The sequence below is a fragment of the Cetorhinus maximus genome, chromosome 25 (genome assembly GCF_964194155.1).
Source record: "Cetorhinus maximus chromosome 25, sCetMax3.hap1.1, whole genome shotgun sequence".
In the NCBI taxonomy this organism is placed as follows: domain Eukaryota; kingdom Metazoa; phylum Chordata; class Chondrichthyes; order Lamniformes; family Cetorhinidae; genus Cetorhinus; species Cetorhinus maximus.
In genome coordinates, this window is record NC_135903.1 from 33,066,940 (window position 1) to 33,084,904 (window position 17,965).

At 43.7% G+C, this 17,965-nt stretch overlaps 1 protein-coding gene across 1 annotated transcript in view; it reads left to right on the forward strand.

Annotated features, from left to right (window-relative positions):
• The window catches only part of fam171a2a (family with sequence similarity 171 member A2a), a 274,581-nt gene that overhangs the window by 109,429 nt on the left and 147,187 nt on the right, over nucleotides 1–17,965 (forward strand). The window contains exon 2 of the mRNA XM_078529773.1: nucleotides 2,908–3,135. Coding sequence (XP_078385899.1) covers nucleotides 2,908–3,135 — 228 coding nt within the window. The remainder of the gene's footprint in view (nucleotides 1–2,907; nucleotides 3,136–17,965) is intronic.

Consider the following 17,965-nt stretch of genomic DNA (forward strand, 5'->3'; position numbering starts at 1 on the left):
TGGACTATCAACTGTTGTTTGGTTACATTTTTGTGAAGCACCTTGGTGCATTTTACTCTATGAAAAGTGCTGTATAAATGTAAGTTGTCACTGAGGTGATTGACTGCCATGTTTGCCTGCAAAAAGTAGGAATTGCTCCTCCAAATAACTCCTTGCACAAGGAGTTTTTGGGGTGATGGTAGCAGATGTTAAGTAGCTTTTCACGAATTTCAGTCTTCTGCTGAATTAATAACACTTTATGAAGCTGCCCTCCGTCTTTGTATATTTTTGTTGAGATGATGAGTCGCTGATTACCTCATCAGGGAGTTGTTTTACTGGAGTTTTCTGAGCTAGGACCATGCAGAGGGGTTTCATTAAACAAGTGCAGATTAAATGACAAGAACACTGAGTTAATGAATGTTTCCCTCTGATGTGAATTTGCCTTCTGAACCATTGGGTCTGTAACTCTTTCCCCTGGTGATATTCTGTATACTCATTACATTCTTAAATACGAGCTACAGAATGAGATCAACCAAAAAGATGTGCAAAATAATCATTTCTTTCTTACATATCAGCCTACATAGCATAGCAGGGCTGTCATTGGGAAAGGGCAAGGGTGTGGGATTTATAGCTCCTTCAAAGAGCTGGCGTGTGCAGGATGGGCCCGATGACGACCTCCTGCACCATATGAATCTTGAAGTACTCAGTTGCAGAGGAAAAACATAGTTTGGAGTTTACTCTTTGTGTGCTATCACAGATGAGCTTAGTTTAAATTTTTGAAAGTCATTTGAATGCTTCCTGGACATCCCCCATTTTACAGTTTCTTGGAGCTTCTCTCTATTAAAATGCAATTTAATACCAGGCCATTCAATATGTGGCAGAATCAAGACTCCTGACAGTCAGCTGCAAACTGCAACAAGGAGCCATTTGAAGCAGCTGATGGGAGGCCAGGGCAGCTGTTAATTGGGCAAAACTCCTGAAGAATAGAAAGTTGCAGGAAAGCCCGGTTCACGGTCCAAATGCTAGAAACACGAGCAGAAGGCTACAGGGAGAGGAGGGAGGCAATTTCTGGGACTGACAACAACCTCATTCTGCCATTCCTAAATCACCGGATAAGGAGTAAAATGCAGGTTAGACCTGTTCCCAACCAGACTGATTACTTCAGATGCATGAGCCTTGCAATGTACACCCCAAGAAGGTCCAAGCCTCCTAGAACCCCAGATGGCTGTCAGTAAAACTCTGCAGCAATCCATTAATTTACTCCTTCCCCAAAGGAATTGCTTAAATGAATATATTATATATAACAGATGCTTAATGAATAATAGGTTAAGATGCCACAGGTATGAAACAAAGCACAAGGGCAACGGGGCAGCACTGTGCCAAAGTAATCTGGCAATCTTCATGTGACACACAAATGACTTGAGGCTGTGATGAGTACTTTTCATTGATTAAACTAAAAGGAACCCCATTAGATGGGAGTAGATGGTATTTAAGACTCTGAGCATGACATTGCAGGCTCTGTTATCATCATTGGGGGTCTTAGAGGAAATTGCTCGTAACCCGCATTTACAGATACTCTACCTTTTATTTAACATAACATTAACTATGTACAATATTGACTCATCACAAGGCTCTACATAGAACTATCTCGCTCCATGCTCTGTTGTCATGTGATCCTACATTACTGATGATGTAGACTATTGTCAGAATCTTGCCATTGGATGGCGGGCGGGCCCCACCGGCTTGGCGGCGGGCGGGCAGCCGATCCCCACCACTGAAACGGGGCCTGCCGCCATTTTAAGTGGGCAGGTCAATTAAGGCCCGCCCAGCGGCATCCCCGACAGGACGCGCTATGTGCTTCCTGTGCGGGGGGGGGGATTCCCCATCTGTCAAAGTGCGCTCTTTTGCGCATGCGCACGAAAAAGTGCACTTCTCCCTGAGGCAAAGTCCTGTCTCAGGGAGATTACTGACAGTGGTAAAAACTTTAAAAATAGAAACATTAAAAAATTATTAACATGTCCCCCTCATGTGACAATGTCACACGAGATGGGACATGTTAATAAAGAACACACAAACTTTATTATTTTTGTACAAAACGGACACGAAACTTCATCCCGCCAGTGGATGAAGTTTCATGAATAATCTAGAGACGGCTGGGGCTCCTGGCCTGCCCGCCAGCCTTAAGGTTGGCCGGGCAGGTCTTTAAGTACTTTAACTAGCCTGTCAATGGCCTTAATTGGCCATTGACAGGTCGGCGGGCGGACAGCTGATTTTGCTGTCCGTCCGCCTTCCTAAAAATTTAAATGGCCCGGGATGACGTCGGGGATTCATCCCGCGTCATTTTCCCCTTGGCGACCGGGCCCCGCCCCCAAATCGCCGAGGGGAAAATCCTGGCCTATGTATTTACATATTTAACATTGACCCTTTATACCACACAGGCAAAACTGGCTTGGGAGTGTCTGCTATGTAGATGGGGGTGTGTTGAGATGCAATAGCTCTGGTGCACACTAGAAGCCAGGGTGAATTAGTGTCTGCTGCATCAGTCTTTCTGGTTCAGGAGATGATTCTTCACTTCTGTTCTTCCATTGCAATGTTATGCAGAGCAAAGTTATGGAGCCTAAAGCAGATAACAATTATTCATAAAACCCTGTGATGTGCCCTGATTCGTTGAGACAGCTGGAGCACTATTTTAAGATCTGATGTTCTGTGCTAATTTCAGTTATTACATTTATTATACCTGTGCTCTGCTTCTGTCAATAATTAGTACAAGAGTATCATGCACTGTGACTGCAGAGGGTAACAGAGCTCCCAGGTACTTCAATGTGGACTTCTAGCTTGAAATGCTCTATAGATGTTCACGTACGTTGAATGTAAACTATACTCTAAATGTAGGAGAATATTAACATGCCCTTTTTCTCCTCTTTTCAGAGGTGTCTATAAAAGTGCAAGTCTTTGATAACGGTGACCTCTCACCGCTGGTGGAGGCTGCGGTTAACGTTTACACAAACCAGTCCTGGTTGGCAGCAGGAACCACCGATAAGGATGGAGTGGCGCTGATTACGTTACAATACCGCCTGGGAACATGGCTGATTGTCTCTGCTGCAAAACCTGGCTTTGTGACAAATTCCGCTCCATGGCATGCCAACAAAACACCGCGTAAGTAAGACAGTGTCTGCAAAAATAATAAAATTCTTTTGAGTGTTTTTTTTATTAAATGTATGCTATTTGCTGGTAATGGAAACTATCTAGATGTAAAATCATGTGTGGACACACTTTGAGCTTCTGATATGTTCAGGCTCATGTGTATTGGTGAAATTCGCCCATAAAGTGATCATCTATTTTAGAGAGGCTACCAGGGTTACAAATTTTGGCAATGGAAATTTTAATAGAGAATGGAATTCTGAGGTAGAGTTGAAGGAGCATGTTGCACTATCCTGGTTAGGGAAGATATAGAATCATATCCTGGAGAAAGGGAAGATATAGAATCATATCCTGGAGAAATATAAGATAGCTGGTGGTAAAACTTGCCCTACTAGCCACCAGCAGAGTTTGCATCGTTCCCCGTGTGTGAAGTATGGTCGTGATTTTCACAAAATATCCAAAAGCGGTTTAAAAAAACTCGTTGGGGAATGTGTACTTCCTGAGCACAAACCTCATTTTCTTTTGTCACAATTTATCACATGTAAATTGCTTGTGTCAAAATGTCCAGTCAATTTTGCTATATTATCTATCAACCAGAATGTGCTTGTTGGGCTGTAGATGTGGCTTTGTGGAGTGAGTTCCTGAAATCTGTCTCCATCGCCAACTTGTACATAAAAGAATATATTCAAGAACTGACAAATAGGCCATGTCACAGACAGTTTGCTAATGATTTATTTGATCAGACTTTACACAAATGTATCATTGCTTATCTCTATTTAAAAACATTTGTAAAATGACAGGAAAGTGATTTTTACCAGGACGACACTGCCCCATTAAAGGTGTATTACCAAGGCAGATTAGAAGGAAAGTTATCTCTTCTCTCTAATCCACCTGGCCTGTGAATGCAATATGATGCAGTTTTAAAGGCAACTCTTCTCTATACTTAACCCATGTCATACCTGATCTGACTATACTTGAAACAGTTCCAAGAAAAACCAAGGAAAGTTTAAGCTGCAAAACTAATGTATGTGAAAGTTGGGTTGCTAATATAGGAAAGCAAGTGCTTACAATATTAATTCTGTGGGCATACTGGATATTGTAAACCTGGAACAATGACTTTCAGAAAGGAGACATCAGTAAAGACACATAGGGTTTGGCAGCACACAGCTTGTGCCGGGTGTAAAACGGATGGTGTAGATCACATGCCCGATATTTAATTCCATTTAAGTCGAAGTATAATGGTGGCAGTTATGATACCGTTTGCTTTGCATTCGTGTCCAAGTGTAATTTTACCTCCTTGAGCATTTTGGCACAAATCCTTAGGTTTGTTTCCAGTTTAAACAGCTGTCGTCAGATAGTTCTTGTTGAATCTGGTGTAGAAATGCTGCTGTTCAGTTGTCCAATGCACAGCACTTGCCAGAAGACCTGCATTTCGGCTGGCTCAGTTCAGGCCACTCTCACCTCTGTGTTGCAAAGTTCTGGGCTTGAGCGCCAGAAGACCTGAGCCCATGCTCCACTAGATGAGATGCTAAATCACAGGAGCGATGCTGTGATCCCGCATTGCCTGCAGTGAGCTGCACTTGACAAGTATCGAGATACTAGAGGACGAGAGGGATGGCAGACTCCCAATGCCCCTCCCCTGCTTAGCAGGGAATGGTGACTGTACTGATGTAATTTCACAATAAATAACTTAGAAAAGAAAAAGGATTTAAAAGGCATTGTTTTCAGCTTCAAAGAAATAGAAGAGCCAGAACACCTTTATTTCAGTGTTGTTTACCTTTCCTTTTGAAGAGAGTAAATTGGGTCACCCCAGTGAACATTTGGCAAATAAAAAAGGTTTGCTAAACAATTTTTGGTGAAAAGTGGTGATTTTTTTTTGCCCCATTATATATAGCATGCAATGTATTATGGCTTTTAATGCAATCTAATGATTCTGATGAAAAAACATGAAGTGCCTAACCTTAAGATAAAAGCAAAAAACTGTGGATACTGGAAATCCAAAACAAAAATAAAAATACCTGGAAAAACTCAGCAGGTCTGACAGCATCTGCGGAGAGGAACACAGTTAACGTTTCGAGTCCGTATGACTCTTCAACAGAACTAAGGAAAAATAGAAAAGTGGTGAAATATAAGCTGGTTTAAGGGGGGGTGGGACAGGTAGAGCAGAATAGAGGGCCAGTGATAGGTGGAGATGGCCAAAAGATGTCATAGACAAAAGGACAAAGAGGTGTTGAAGGTGGTGATATTATCTAAGGAATGTGCTAATAGGTGACATTAAGGGTAGAAAGGACGAGCAAGGTACAGATAGCCCTAGTGGGGGTGGGGTGGGGTGAAGGGATCGAAATAGGCTAAAAGGTAGAGATAAAACAATGGATGGAAATACATTTAAAAATAATGGAAATAGGTGGGCAAAGAAAAATCTATATAAATTATTGGAAAAAAGGGGGATCGGAAAGGGGGTGGGGATGGAGGAGAGAGATCATGATCTAAAATTGTTGAACTCAATATTCAGTCCAGAAGGCTGTAAAGTGCCTAGTCGGAAGATGAGGTGCTGTTCCTCCAGTTTGCATTGAGCTTCACTGGAACAATGCAGCAGGCCAAGGACGGACATGTGGGCATGAGAGCAGTGTGGAGTGTTGAAATGGCAGGCGACAGGGAGGTCTGGGTCATGCTTGCGGACAGACCGAAAGTGTTCTGCAAAGCGGTCACCCAGTCTGCATTTGGTCTCTCCAATGTAGAGGAAACCGCATTGGGAGCAGCGAATGCAGTAGACTAAATTGAGGGAAGTGCAAGTGAAATGCTGCTTCACTTGAAAGGAGTGTTTGGGCCCTTGGACGGTGAGGAGAGGGGAAGTAAAGGGGCAGATGTTGCACCTTCTGCGGTTGCATGGGAAGGTGCTTTGGGAGGGGGTTGAGGTGTAGGGGGTGATGAAGGAGTGGACCAGGGTGTCCCGGAGGGAACGATCCCTGCGGAATGCTGCCAGGGGGGTGAAGGGAAGATGTGTTTGGTGGTGGCATCATGCTGGAGTTGGCGGAAATGAGGGAGGATGATCCTTTGAATGCGGAGGCTGGTGGGGTGATAAGTGAGGACAAGGGGGACCCTATCATGGTTCTGGGAGGGAGAGGAAGGTGTGAGGGCAGATGCGCGGGAGATGGGCTGGACACGGTTGAGGGCCCTGTCAACCACCGTGGGTGGAAAACCTCAGTTAAGGAAGAAGGAAGACATGTCAGAGGAACTGTTTTTGAAAGTGGCATCATCAGAACAGATGTGACGGAGGCGAAGGAACTGAGAGAATGGGATGGAGTCTTTACAGGAAACGGAGTGTGAGGAACTGTAGGTAGCTGTGGGAGTCGGTAGGCTTATAATGAATATTGGTGGACAGTCTATCACCAGAAATTGAGAGGTCAAGGAAGGGAAGGGAAGTGTCAGAGATGGACCATGTGAAAATGATGGAGGGGTGGAAATTGGAAGCAAAATTAATAAATTTTTCCAGGTCCAGGCGAGAGCATGATGCAGTCAATCGATGTACCAGAGAAAGAGTTGTGGGAGGGGACAGGAGTCGGACTGGAACAAGGAATGTTCCACATACCCCATAATTGTTGTGGGTCATGATTTCATCAGAATCCTTTGCTGGCATTACAATTCAATAGGTAGGACACCTCAACCAACAATTATACAAGTAGGCCATAGAAACTAACCCTTTTCCATACTTGGTGTTTTTTACAGTAGTGTTTGCACAGAGCTTCCATCCTTCCTGATTTTCCCCAATAATGCATCAACTCCAGATTTACACATCAAAATCTGAAGAGAAAGTGAAAATATTGGATTACCAGGTGTGATTCATATCCAGATGTGTTATTTCCCTTTGAAGTGAAAGTTTAACTATTTAGATCCTATGTAAATATTGTGGCTGCTCTGGGGATTGTACTTGAGCTGTGCACTTATTCTAACAGAGTTCTGTTGTGTCTTTGAATATGTAAATCCAGGGACGATCGTGTTTGGTGTCTGGTGAATAACATTAATTGGAATAAGGATCCTCATTCTGTTTTATCCATCTTGAGTGAAAGTGGATTTAGAGCACTTGACTGGATTTGTGCCAAGAGTAATGAGGTTTTGTGGTGAGGTACAAGCCAGAGGCCTTCAAGTGTCAAGTTTGCTTTTAGTTTTCAAAGCAAGCTTATGTTTGTATGTTCAGTTTCAAGACAGTACCATTGCAGACCTATGATGGTGAATGGCACAGACACAAGGCATAAGCATTGGACCAAGTAATATGAGAAAAAATTCACTTTTCACTAAACTCTCTCTTTGTGAATGCCTAAAGTGTGGTGTTAACTCTTTCCTTAACTTCACAAAGAAAGATTTCTTCTGAAGGTCAAATTTAAACAAATATCAATGGTGCCATGCATAGATTCCGAATAGATTATTCACGTGATGCATTAGGTCTTCAAATAGAGAAACAGACCATAGAGAAAAGAGGGAAACTTGCTAATGAATGCTTAGTTTCTACAAATACATAGATATCTTCCTTATGCTTGGCTTTTGCCTCTGCCCTCAAGTCTAACTTCCTCTTTGGTCATAAGTAGAACAAATAATATAGGATGTTTTATAGAGACGCCATTTTGAATGGTTCTCTGTTACGGAGGAAGTCATAAATCATTTCAATCAGAGTTACAGCATCTTTGAGTGTCTACGACAGAGGCCAGTGTGTTAATCGATTGGTAGAGAAGTCACTCACATTTCGGCGGGCTTCATTCTCTTTCAGTAAACAATGCAGTGAGTCTGGTGTATGAATAAGTGAGAAAAAATTAGGATTTATACCAGAATTGCATGGATTTCCTGGATCAAAATCCATAGATGTTTACTTGGGATCATAACTTCATCAACTGAGATTCTGACAGCTACTGATAATGAACTGAATTTTTCTAACACTTTAGGGATGGGCTGGGAGATGGCAAAATAACTTGGGAAGGCAGTGGGTGGTACGCCAGTTGTCTTCTCGCTGCCATGCCATCTTGCCAGCAATAGGAAACGTGGTAAATAGCTCACCCAGCTGGAGCCCAGTTGAGCCACTTAAATGACCAATTGAGGGCCTCTTCCCCCCCTCCTCTGGCATTTTACCAGTTGTTGGGGAGCCCTCTGGCGGCCTTCCAGCAGGCTCTGGGGGAGGGGTGGGCCTCCTTTTTGGGAATTCTTTGGCCCACGGAGGGGTCCCCAGAGGTAATGGCTACCCCTGTGGCAATGATGCCCCCTACCTTAGTGACTCCCTTTCTGCCCCTTCACTGGGGCCAGTCAGACAGGCTTGGTGCCCCTTGACCTCACTTATTTGACTTAGAGATTGCATGGCCAATGATGTGCCCGCATCCTGCACATGGAGCCCCAGAAGCAGTGGCACTGCTAGTGGTGGCACTGCTGAGCTGCCAGTTCTGTGATTGGGCTGGTAGCTCTTGGTGACTGGCTGCTATCTTTAATAGGGGCAACGGCCCCTTAATTGGCTGAAGCATTGTTGCTCCCTGCTTTTGGCCCTGGTGGTGGGACCCCTGTTACCTATGTCAAATTCAGCCCACTATTTCAGAATTGAGGTTTAGATCTTTGATTATATGGAACAGTGATGGGGGCAAGGGAACTTAATTTTAATTCTGAATTAAACACAAGATGAAGAGCGAGGATCAAGATTCGTCATGGGGCTTGGGAATTGCAAAAGGTGCAGCACTTCTATTGGGATCAATCATTCTTCATTGTTGTGGTTATTTTGAGGATTGTAGCTGTGTGTGCAGTGTTAATACTTATAAGCCACTGTCTAGCTATGCAACTTTTCTCTTCATTTTGGCCCTCAGTTTAGTATCCACTTATCTCTAAGCATCCATTAAGCCCAATTGATTGTGAGATGTTGCCAGAGTTGAGATTGTGTTGTTTTTTTTGTTCACTGCCTGTCCGTCATGTTATTAGCTATTTGGGAGTGGAGGAACAGTATTACAGCATTTCCAAACAAAGTGACTCTCAAGATCCTAGAATTTGGATGGAGTTACTGCTCCTAACTGGTTATTTAGTCTCTGGAATTCACTTCCCAGAAAGCTTTTGAGGCTGGCTTACTGAATTTATTCAAGGCTGAATTAGATAGATTTTTGATAGACAAGGGAGTCGAGGATTGTAGGGGGCAGGCAGAGAAGTGGAGTTGAGACCACAACCAGATCAGCTTTGACCTTATTGAATGGCAGAGCAGGCTCAAAGTGCTGAATGGTTTACTCCTGCTCCTATGTTCCCATGGCCGTATAAATAGTTCCTCCTTTCTGTTGGAGGTGCCAGGTTGCCACTCAACTGCCCAACACAACTGAATCCAGGAGCTCATTCTCTGGGGAGTCAGTGGCAGAGACTCCTGTCCCATCAGGTGGGAGTCACCCTTCAGCACATTACTGATGGGAATGGTGAACCTCAACAGAAATTGGTGATCAGGACTGGTATAAAATGTTCAAACTCAGTCTGTCACTTATGGAATGATTGTGGAGTCATAACTTACCTAACACCTCGTCATATCTCTGAGGAACGGTTCAAAGCAATCTTATGAAATGAGTTGAAGCATAGTGAGTAGATATGTAGATGAATAACTAGCTGATTGGTTATTTGTCAATGTTACTTGAGTAATCTTACTGGTGCAAATATTATTAGCACATTCTACTCATGAATAGCTCATCAAGAATATGCATAGATTTCATTTCCTAGACTAGTTTGGTTTGACCAAGTGTTATTGCCCAATTTGCAGAACCACAAACCTTGAACATTTCCATTCCACCTGGGGCATTGTGAACGTTGGCATTACTTCAAATCGTCATACCTGCAGTCTGAGTTTTATGGAGACCACGCAGGGGAGATGAATGACTCAGAAACATATCACCTTTCATTTGTACACGCACAGGAACTCTTCAGCCAGAGGCTGAAGTTCTAAACAGATTGCATCCTGGTACAAAGTTGATCTGCAATTGGAGTGGGTCCCATTCCGGCATCAATCTAACTATTTAGAAGGGATGTAAGCCTGTTTGAGAATACTGTGAATGAGCTAGCAGAAAAAGATGACCAGTTTCCATTTGCCTTATTGCCACCAATGGCCTTCAACCAAGGAGGTTTGGGGGCTGCTTTTTTGGCAGTATCAAACTCCCTAGATAGCATAAATAGTGTCTCCAGTGAGTTAACCGGGGACTTAATGAGCTGCATAGTGTTTTGTGTGACATAGGATCTATTTCCAATTTCATGCTGCCAGTGTGGGGTCTTGCCCACTGGGATCCCATATTGGAAAAGTGTTTGTGTAGTCCATAATTTTCCTTGTGCTAGTGAACAGTATTGTGATGCTGGACCAGAGGCTGGAATAAGAAGAGGAGGACATTGTAAATGAAGTACAAAGAACCTCGGTCAGATCCCATCTGGAGTACTGCATCCATCCCAGGAAGGATATATTGGCCTTGGAAGGGTGCAGGACAGGTTCTCTAGAATGAGCCCAGGGCTTAGAGGATTAATTTATGAGGATAAGTTACATTGAGTATAGGAGACTGAGGGGTGATCATATTGAGGTGTTTAAAATGCAAAAAGGATTTGATAGGGTAGATATGGAGAAACTGTTTCCTATGGTGGGTGAATTGGGACGACGGGATGTAATCTTATATCCCAAAGATTGAACACATACTGCCAGCTATTGGCCTAGATCTTCTGGTCTCAATAGCAGTAAACACTGAGATGTTTGCCGCTACTGAGGGCCTCAATGGGATCGGAAATTCCGGGGAGCCAATTTACACCCAAACCCGGAACTTCCAGTTTGTCAGAAACGGCATTGTGGATAACCCTGCTGATGGTCCTGCCAGGAACTGTCAGCCTGTAAACTTAGGCTGTTTGTCCAGTACTCAAACACATTTTTATGCTCTGATTTATTTAGAACAGACAGTGTAAAGCCTGCTTAGGAGTGCAGCTCTTTAAATCAGTGTCAAAGCACTCTGCAACCCCATCACTTGTGACTCTGCTTAACCTCCCTCCACTGAATCTGCTAGGTTCTCTCATATCACCCCTTTACTACATGCACCCCGGGTGCTGTTCATCACTCCTCTCCCCCCCCTAGAAATTCCAACAGTGCTCGCTGCCCCTCCTGCACCCCCAGCACTGCTTGCGCCCTGCCCCCCATGCACCTCCAGCACTGTTCACCACAAGTGCCACACACACCCAGCTCTGCTCACACCCCTTACATCTCCCCCTCACCAAACCCCGCCCCCCCCGACTGCCCTGAACCCCCAGCTGTGCTCCTTTCCTCCCCTCACCCCTGCCTTGCACACCTAATACTGCTCATCACCCCCCCCCACCACCCACCTTGGCACCATTGGCTCTCCTCTGACGTGGGTTGGACTAAGGAGCTGGGGATTTTGAATAGTGATCCAGGGATGTGGGTGGGCCCCCTGGAGGTGAGCAGCGCTAGGCATGCGGGGAGGGTGGTCAGCAGTGCTGATGTTGGTGGGGGGGTCGCGGTGAAGAATTAAAAACAGATGACAGATACATTTAAAAACACTGGAAGTCACTGAACTGAAGGCAGACCTCATGAGGTGCGTCTTCAATTCATGACATGAAAGGGGCGTGGCATCACTGCACCTTGCCTCTGGGGCTCACAACTCACCTTGCTGAAGTACCACGCTGCAACTGGGCCAGGGAGGTCCTAAGGCTCTAATGCAAGAGGATGAGGCCACAGTTTTGAATGTGGTCAGCAGCTAGCTCATTCACAGCATTCTCAAACAGGCTTACACCACAAATAAATAGTTAGATTGATGCCGGAATAGGACCCGCTCCAATTACAGATCAACTTTGTACTGAGCATGCCTCTGACAGGAAGATCCGGGCCAATACCTCAGCATCCATGAGTTGGAAAATCACAAATAGTATTTACCAAATTTCCAGTATGCATTATTGCTGGGCAATGTTCTGTGCTGGTCGCATGGATTCAGAAGGGTCTTTTATTTTCACCATAATTTTTTTTTTATACAGAGTGCACTATTTTGTCCCAATTGTCAAACCCAAATATACCTTTACAAATGTGTTCCCTCTGTGTAGGCAATTTTACAAAAAGATGCTTCAAAAGGTATTTTGGCTTTAAAATGCACACAGTGTTCAATTTACATCTGCTCCCATGGTGTCTAACATGCCCAGTTTAAGGGTATACCAAGGTGTTCTCAGTTGATAACTGGAGGCATGCAAGGGGAGCCGGACAGCTCATTGGCACACTGCACATCTGCCGAGTGGATGTATTTGCTGTGTGCTTAATGTCAAATTTGAATTAAATTGATCAGGAACCCTGTCGGCTTTAAGGTGAAGGCTGATAGAAGCGGCTGAGGGAAGCAAAAGAATGTTAGCTCATTGGGAATGAAGCCTGGATGTAAGACTGGCGAAGGAAGAAGGACAACAGCCTTCCAGCCCTTCCCAAACGTCCAACGTCCTGTGTGAGCTACAAGTGAACCAGGAAGAGCCTGCTGGACTGTGCGCTGATAACGAGAACATTAAAATGCTGCACTTCATGGACAATTACTCCTAGATTTCAAGGATAGCTCAGTGTGGTCTTTAAATTTATGAAGAGGAACAGGCTGAATGCACAGAGCCATTCAAAAGCTGGTCAAGCCTTGTTATCACATGGGATCACATGGGATCATCATGAGATTTTTATCTCTCAGGAAGCAAGAAGGTTAGAGTGAATATTGACCCACCAGAAAAGAAAATATGTGAGCCAGTGAGCTACAAACTGCCCATGAACAAATTAACATTACCTTCCTGTGTGTAATGGTGATAAGCGGAGGCTGATAGAAAATTATCTCCCAGTGTTATTGCGAAATACAACATGAAAGGGGGGATTACTGGAGAGCTGATGTTGGAATAGGCCAAGATGGGTCTGACAGCAGCTGAGGGGAGACGTATTAATCATTTACCTCTCTTGGCACCTAGACTCCAGTCAAGCTCCTGTGAAGTGTTTTATGGTGAACAAACGTAATGGGTTGGATTTTCTACTCCTGTCAGTGGTTGGCATCGTTGCTGGCGGGTCCAGAAAATCCTGGCCAGTCGCTGTGGCTTCTTTAGCCAAGAGATGCCATAGTGAATTATGGTTGCCAGCCCTCCAGGATTTCCCTTGAGTTCCCAGGAATGAAAATCTATTCACCAAGGCACTGCTGTGGCAATAATATGAAGAAGAGCAGGGGAGTTCACCTCCTATCCTGATCAATATAAACAAATATTTGGATGTGCAGTACTTTGCGACAACCTGAGGCTCTAAAAGGCACTATATGATTCAAGTCTGTTTGTTCATTCCTTACTTAAATGAACACTAGTACAATTCCTTGGGATTAGTCCTGGCAATGTGCCTTCAATCTAGTATACTGTATTCGTTGATCACAATGCGATCCAGTCTATAATGGGAAGAGCATACATAGTTTGGGTAATCACATCCAAATATTTGCTTATATTGATCAGGATAGGAGGTGAACTCCCCTGCTCTTCTCCATATTATTGCTACAGCAGTGCCTTGGTGGATGCTGAAAGGATGTTTCTCCTTCTGGGAGAGACAAGAAATATGGGACACCGTTTAAAAATAAGAGGTCTCCCATTTAAGACGGAGACCAAGGATCATGAGTCTGCGAATTCTCTTTCCCAGAGAGCGGTGGAGGTAGGGTCATTTAATATTTTGAAGGCAAAGGTAGATAGATTCTTGACTAACAAGGGAGTCAAAGGGTACAGGGGGGTTAGGCAGGAAAGTGGAGTTGAGGGCACAATCACATCAGATCTTGCAAATGGTGAAGCAGGCTCAAAGGGCCAAGTGGCCTACTATTTCTCCTAATTTGTATCTATGTATGTTCATATGTTAGCTCTGTTTTTCTTTCCACAATGGCTGCCTGGCCTGCTGATTATTTCCAGCATTTTTGATTTTATTTCAGATTTCCAGCATCAGCGTTATTTTGCTTTTGAAGCTATGGTGAACCTTCTTATAAAACACTGGCTTGGTCTCAATAGGAGCTTTGTGTGTAATACTGGATACCACACCTTTAGAAGGATGTGAAGGCCATAGAGAGCAGAAAAAAATTATTAAAAATGATTCCAGAGGTGAGGGACTTCAGTTACGAGGATAGATTGGAGAAGCTGGGGCTGTTTTCCTTAGATAAGAAAAGAGAAGGTTGAGAGGAGATTTGATAGCAGTGTTCAAAAGCAAAAGGTGTCTGGACAGAGTAGATAGAGAGGAACTATCCCCATTGGCATAACAGTCGAGAACCAGAGGGCACAGATTTAAGGCGATTGACAAAAGAGCCAAAGGTGACTTGTTCACTCAGCAAGTGGCTACAATCCGGAATGTACTGTCTGACAACTTAGTGGAGGCAGATTCAATTGTGATTTTTAAAAGGGAATTGGCTAAACACCTAAAGGAAAAGAAAATGCAGGCCTACAGGAAAAGGATGGGGAAGTGGGACTAGCTAAATTGCTCTTGCAGAGAACCAGCGTGGACATGATGGGCTGAAATTGGCCTCCTTCTGTGCTATGACCATTTTGTGATTCTATGGGCAGAATTTTACGCCAGTGGGATTTTACGGTCCCGTTGAAGTGAATGGAATTTAGAATCCCCGCCACGACAAGGGCCACAAAATTCCAGCCTATGCTTCTATTTTGTATCTGTTTCCAAGTACTATTCACAACACTGAGCCTGACTAGTGCCTTCTCCCAGATGTGTATATTGCTGTCTCATGGGCCAGTGCCTTATACTATAGCACCAAAGAGGGCAAATCTTCCTTGTATGCACATCGTGAGGCAGCGTGCCCACTTTGCCAAGATGTTCATGTGCAATGCTTCACCGTTTTCCCACAACCTTCATTTTATTCTTCTCTTTCATTTGCCTTCTCTTGCTTTTGACCTACTGTTTCTTTCCTCCCATGCTGCCTTTTGACAAATGATTATAAATGGCTTTAAGGCCAAGAAGGATTCTTGTCCCCTTATGTGGCCACTTAACTTTATATTTTCCCGCATTTTGCTCACATTTCCTGCTCCTGGACCAATGTGTACAGGAGTTTATTCTAGTAACTTAATGAGCCTCCTTGTGAACTGGGGTGTGAAGTCCTATCTCAAATTCTCACTTGTCTTTCCCCTTCTGTAGAACTCATTAAGAGATAGTTGTAAACTGTTTGCACAGGAGTCATAATGGCCATTTGTTAAACACTGTTATTGGTTTTTAAATGCGGTTTAAAAATATTCTCATTTTGGTCCAAGAACCTGGCTTAAAAAAATAGTTGTACAATATTAGAACATTTAATGGTTCAGCTGCAGATTCATTTTCATAACTAATACATCGGGTCACAAGCTTGAAGAAGAGCAAGAGATTCCTCCTAGTATCCTGGCAAACAACTATCTCTCAAGCAACGCCCCTAAAATAGGTCATTTGGCTATTATCACATTGCTGTTGTGGAAGCTTGCTGTGCGCAAATTGTCTGCCATCATTCCCGCATTCCAACAGTGACCAAGACATCATTAATTGACTGTAAATTGGTTTGAGATGTCCTGAGGGCATGAAAGGCGTCATACAAAATGCAAGTCTTTTCTTTCTCATACACAAATTGTAATCTGTCTCTCAGTAATAGTAAAGGAGAAGTGCATACATCTGTAGATAACTAATTTATCATTAAGGATTCTGCACGCAGAGTATCTGGGAAACAATCCCTGTAAGGGAATGTAGTTGGAGGGATTCTGCTAAAAAATAGTAATAGTTTTGATGTGACACTGTTTTGAGCAATTTTACTGGACCTTGCAGCTTGTGACTAACCCTGTGATAAAGGATTCAACTTGGTCTATGGAAAGACAGACTAGCCTGTCTTTGTTTCTGGCTCTGCTTCTATCACTCTTGAGGTTGTCTCTGTGAGGGTTGTGAAACTACACTGAATAATAAATCTCTTGGTGCACACGTGGTTGGATGGTATAATTTGTGGAAGGTAGGAACAGTGACCAGGGATTAGGCGACTTCACACAAGCAAAGAAACAGGCACACAAAAGAAGCTCTTCGTTACTAATTCATTTGCCATTTACCTGATGGAGGCACTCAGGTGTAACCCTTCAACCCACCCCTTGTCCCCTTCCAACTCTCCTTCGCTTTCACCCTTTCACCTGTCCTGATGGATTAGCTATTTTTAAATATTCATTCACGGGATGTGGGCTTCGCTGGCTGGGCCAGCATTTATTGCTCATCCCTAGTTGCCCTTGAGAAGGTGGTGGTGAGCTGCCTTCTTGAGAACCGCTGCAGTCCATGTGGTGTAGGCACACCCACAATGCTGTTAGGAAGGGAGTGCCAGGATATCAACCCAGCGACATTGAAGGAACGGCGATATATTTCCAAGTCAAGATGGTGATTGACTTGGAGGGGAACTTCCAGGTGGTGGTATTCCCATCTGTCTGCTGCCCTAGTCCTTCTAGGTGGTTGTGATTGTGGGTTTGGAAGATGCTGTCGAAGGAGCCCTGGGATGACAAATATAATGCTGAGCTATACACAGCAAGAAATCTTTGGTTCGATCCTCAGCCTGTGCTGAGTTGTCTGATCTCAGCCAGGACTATAGTGATGAGTTTGATAATAGGCATCCGAACCCCTGGTCTAAGTAGAGAAGCTAACAAGTCAGTTTCCCATTCCTGGTTACTGTCTGTTGACTCCCGTTGAAGAGGAAAGGACAAACCTGAGCAAAAAAAATGATTTGTTTAGATAGCTGCACTGCAGAGTGTTAAAATATGCAGGAGTAATGCCAATGGTTTCATATTTCCATGAGTTACTGACCTGAGCCATTTCATTGTGTGGAGATGCCAAGCAGAGAAGAAAGGGCAAACCAAAGACTGAAGTGTTTGTAACAACCAGTCTCGCAGCAGTTGGTTGGACGGTATAATTTGTGAGGAGCTTGACAGCCTGTCATCTGTTGGCAGTATTATAATTAAGATGCATCCTAACTTATGAGTTCAAGCCAGAAAGTTATGCATTGTTTGGCCATCTGAAAGTTTTTTGGACCATTGAGACATATTACTTTTTTATTCTTTCTTTGGATTGGGTCTCACTGGCTAGGCCAGCATTTATTGCTCATCGCTAACTGCCTTTGAGAAGATGGTAGGGAGCCACCCCCTTGAGCTGCTGCAGTCCGTGTGTAGTAGGTACACCCACAGTGCTGTTAGGAAGGGAGTTCCAGGATATCGACCCAGCAACAGTGAAGGAACGGTGATATTTTTCCAAGTCAGAATGGTGTGTAATTACCACTGTGGTAATGTCACTGGACTATTAATCCAGCAACCCAGGCTAATGCTCTGCTAATGCACCACGGCAACTGGTGGAATTTAAATTTAATAACTGGAGTCGTCCATTGATGACAGACAGACCTAATTTCTGCTGTGGTATGTTCCAAGGCTGCATTGTTTGTGAACAGGTTCTAGATTCAGAGTGAAACCGTTAGGACAGCAGCACAATTATCAGCATACACTGTTGACTTGGGCATAGCCAGAATTAGACAAACCATAAATAAAACCTTTGTTCATAAGAAAAATATACCAAGATTTTGATTTATAAGAATGAGCATTTTAAGGAAGAAACATTTTTTTGCTATGTACACTAAAATTCTGCGGAACAGCACCCATTAGAATGTGGTCAATTCAAACTACTTAACTATCCCCATATTTATTTGGTTAGCAATAAACCTGGAAATCCATGAATTCATGAACAGGGTTCTCAAGAAGAGAGAAAAATACTTCTGTTCAGTCACTTATGTAAACCTGCTTTTAATACAGTATGATTAAAATAACTGCTGCCTACCTGTTGCAACCAGCAGCCAATAGA